Source organism: Eptatretus burgeri, chromosome 10 (assembly GCF_056783735.1).
Source record: "Eptatretus burgeri isolate ZD-2024b chromosome 10, Ebu_testis_v1, whole genome shotgun sequence".
NCBI lineage: Eukaryota > Metazoa > Chordata > Myxini > Myxiniformes > Myxinidae > Eptatretus > Eptatretus burgeri.
The window spans coordinates 15,504,751-15,508,901 of record NC_140970.1 but is presented as its reverse complement, the minus strand read 5'-3'; the positions used below and the strand labels follow the sequence as shown (position 1 = coordinate 15,508,901).

Below are 4,151 nucleotides of genomic sequence, written 5' to 3'. Positions count from 1 at the left end.
ATATATATATATATATATATATATATATATATATATATATATATATATATATATATATATATATATTGTATAAGATTGGAGCAGTTGGGATTACACATTTTTAAAAAGAAGAAGAAGGCGCTTCCAACCAAAAGTAAAAACTAGATCAACTCCGTTAATTTGAGCTAAAAAGAGAGAGCAGACCCGGTCTTAGGTGACATTTCACTGGCTTCCTCAGACACAAAATAATTTTAAGGACACGATGGGTCTCAGATGGACAAAGCGTGTGTGTGTGTGTGTGTGTGTGTGTATGTATATATATATGTATATATATATATATATATATATATATATATATATATATATATATATATATATATATATATATATATGTAATAAAAACATTTTTAAAATGAAAAAGGATGTCGGGATGTTCCTCTAAAAAGTATGTAAATAAAGTCATCAGAAATGATCATGTGAAACCATCCTGGCATCTTACTTTGAACAATGGTTGCCCCGAGAAAAGACACTGTGTGTGTGTGTGTGTGTGTGTGTGTGTGTGTGTGTGTGTGTGTGTGTGTGTGTGTGTGTGTGTGTGTGTGTGTGTGTGTGTGTGTGTGTGTGTGTGTGTGTGTGTGTGTGTGTGTGTGTGTGTGTGTGTGTGTGTGGTGAGATTGGTTCTTTGAAAAACGATTTCTCTTTGTCACAGATGCAAAAAACAACAACCAGATGAGACAGAGACGGAGGAGTCACTCGTGTGAGAACAACCAACTGACTCTGCAGAGTTAACATGGTGCATGTTTTTCCTGTCTTCAATCCCCTCACCATCACTCCAGCCAACGATGCACAAAGATTAAGAGAAACCCTGTCGAACTCCATAGTGTTATTGCTGAAGGTTTTATTTTTATTAATGCAAAATTTAATATACGCTCTATCGTGTTAATAAGTTTATGATGAAAAAAGTGTTAATAAGTTAATGAAACTGTAATATATTTATTTTTGTCTTGCTTTGTAATACCCATTTGCCCTGAGTTTGTTCCATGGTTTAGTGGTCACAATATCAGTTTTTCCTCTAATTGGATGTAAAATAGGAAGAACATAGCACTTCAGTGTCATCCAAGGAGGCATCATAACTGTTTGATACTGCATTATTTATAATCATCCGTCAGCTCTGCTTGGTCCTCAGAAGCGTGCATAAATTGAACAGTAAGTCCACGGCTTGATATTTTTTTTTTGTAGGAATTTCACTCAATTTTTTTTTTCTGGTTTAAAAACAGAAGAATTTTAACCTTTATACTGAACAATCCATCTCATTTGATTCTTCTATGCCAGGGCATTAAATTACTCAATAACCCCTGTATATATTATGTCGGGATTTCAATGCTCCCATGGTGCTGTGCTTGTAACATGTTTGAATGAGGATGTGTCGAAGAAAAAAAAATACGATGTCAATTGTATTGTTATAAAAACGCCACATTTGACATGTTATTTCATTGTTGTCCATAACATCATGTGTTGGTATAGTTTTTACTTCTATCAAAAGTTTGGTGAAAATGGTAGGCCATTGGAAGTACTCATAAACTATCCAATTAAGGGATAAAACTTTCACAAACCTTTCCTACTGTTTCACGTTTGTAAATATGTACATTGCTTATAAAGATTTATATAGTAGTCACACTTACGGTTTCCTCCCAACCCACCTTTCCCGAAAACATGGCAGTAAAAAAAAAAGAAAAATAAATTCCTTGGACATAACAAGACAAACATGCGAGTCCTGTCTTGTGATTTATTTCTGAAGTTTAAATCTTTCCACATTGCTGAAGGTGCAGCCAGAGTGGTGGCGGGAGATGCTTGCTAAGGCATGCCCAACAGTCAAAACAAATGGTGCCAATGATGGTGAAGCCGACTGATCTACCTTAACACTGTTTTCATCTAACATTGGTGACCTTTTTTGACACACCACATCCATATTTGTAATAGCCACCTAACTTTGTCAGAAATAATGAACTATTTATCCAGTTTAATGGGAGAAAGAATCTGAACTCCACGAAACACACAATTTCGTTGGCCCACAGATTGGGGCCGAAAGGTGTGAATAAAGGAATGCCTTGCATACTATATAGAAAAGAAAAAGAGTGGATAAAAGGACGAGAGGAGGAAGGAGCTTGGGTAGTGAAAATCTAATGAAACAAGTGTAAAGGTTGACCTAAAATGAAAAAGGGAAGGGAAAACATAAAACAAAGGTTGGTCGGGAGGGATGATTATGGGACGCTTAATGGGCTCCAAATCACATTGCAGGAGTTATGAGGCATTAAAGAAAAGCTGGCTTCAAGCTATCTATGGAGACTGTTTTAGAACCACCATTAATATCGAGCGTGAAGGTCTTCTCAGAGTGTTGTAGAACTTAGTAAGGTCTGTCATGTGGTTGCTGCAAGTGTTTCCGGACAGTGTCACACTGCATTAATGCATGAGTGCATGTAGAAAATTCCTGGGGAATAAAAACCGGGCGTGATGAAGGCGTTTGCTGTTTTCTGTAGGCCCTGTATGAATGTATGAAGTTGGTTGGCAAAGATGATGGCATTGGGAAAGGTGCCATCGGACGCTGAGAACAATTCCCCGAGGAGACGAAGCAGTGCACCGTACACTAGCTCTGCAGTGGAGCATCCAAGGTCATCCTGTAGAGCAGCTCACATACCAAGCAGGACCATAGTTACAATGTCTGTCCAGTGTGTGGAGTTGTCATGCTCTTTCAGCTCCACCATACCATTTGCTGCTGGATGGTAAGTAGTGGTACACACATGCTCGGTACCCAGAAGTCGAGTCAGCTCACAAAATAGAGGCGATTCAAACTGACTACCATGATCCGTCGCGATGGTTGATGGAACACCAAAAAGTGCAATCCAGGTGTGGACAAAGGCCCTATTGATGGTAGGTGCAGTGATGTCAGCTATCAATGGAGCCTCTACCCAACAGGTGAAGCAATCAACACAAGTCAGTAAATAGCGGTGCCCGTTTGAAGGTGGGAGGGACTGACAAGGTCCACATTGACCTTGTCGAAAAGCCTATCTGGTGAAGAATAGCTACCAAATGGTACAACAGTATGATGTTGGATCTTGGAGTGTTAGCATCGAAGACATTCCTTGGCTCAATGGCACACGTCGGCGTTAATGCATGGCCAGACTTAGCGTGTGGTGATAAGTCACTGGGTTGCTCAAGTACCTGCGTGTGCAAGTGAGTGAAGAGTGTCGAAGATTGTTTTCAGCATTTTAAAGAAGTCCAGTGGATACCAGTCGACATCAATTAACTGGTAAAGTATGATTAATCGCGACCGCAGATGCGTCTACCATCAGGCATGTTGTCACCTGTGGCTTCAGATGAATTAGGAGTGAGGTGTTGGCCATCGCATATTTGATGGTGTGGAATGTTGACAAGGTTGGTTCTGACCAACAAAACACATCAGAGTGTTTACCAGTTCTAAGTAACTCATTCAGCGGCTGCAGTGATGTGGCTGCGTTTGGAATAAATCAATGGTAAAAGTTGATGAGGACTCAAAACTCTCACAGCTTGCATTGAGATGAAGATAATGGGAAATCCTGAATACTCTGCACCTTTTCCTTGAGCAGACATATACCTGAGTAGTTAACAAAGTGGCTGAGGTAATTCAACTCCAGAATGCTGAATATGCACTTTGTGGGATTGATGACGATGCCGAAGTCTCGCAAATGGGTGAAGAAGAGACGTAGGTGTTTCTGATGTTCTTCTGCAGTTGCGCTGACAATTATAATATCATCTATATACATGTAGCAGAAGTGCAATCCCTGGAGCACCTGATCGATAAAATATTGAAAGGTTTTTGCAACACTGAGTAGGCCAAATGGCTTCCAAAGGAATTTGGAAAGGTCAAAAGCATGGTGACTTCTGTCTTTTGGATGCCATCTGGATCCACAGGAATCTAATGGTATGCATGAATGAGGTCGACCTTGGAGAATATTGTCGTGCCATGGAGTGCAGCAGTAAAATCCTGAATGTGTGGAATGGCTAACAGTCTGGAACAGTCACCTTGTTTAACGACTGGTAATCCCCACAAAGATGCCAATCCCCAGGTGTGTTTTTGGGCACAATGTGTAGTGGTGAGCCCAACTGCCGGATGATTGTCTGATGATCCCTCATTG

The 4,151-nt window shown here is 40.0% G+C and overlaps 1 protein-coding gene across 1 annotated transcript in view; it reads left to right on the top strand.

Annotated features, from left to right (window-relative positions):
• LOC147017982 (pro-neuregulin-4, membrane-bound isoform-like) overlaps positions 1–1,747 on the top strand; it is a 20,409-nt gene extending 18,662 nt beyond the window's left edge. The window contains exon 5 of the mRNA XM_085897119.1: positions 689–1,747. Coding sequence (XP_085753245.1) covers positions 689–740 — 52 coding nt within the window. The 3' untranslated portion in view covers positions 741–1,747. The remainder of the gene's footprint in view (positions 1–688) is intronic.
• The last annotated feature ends 2,404 nt before the right edge of the window (positions 1,748–4,151 follow it).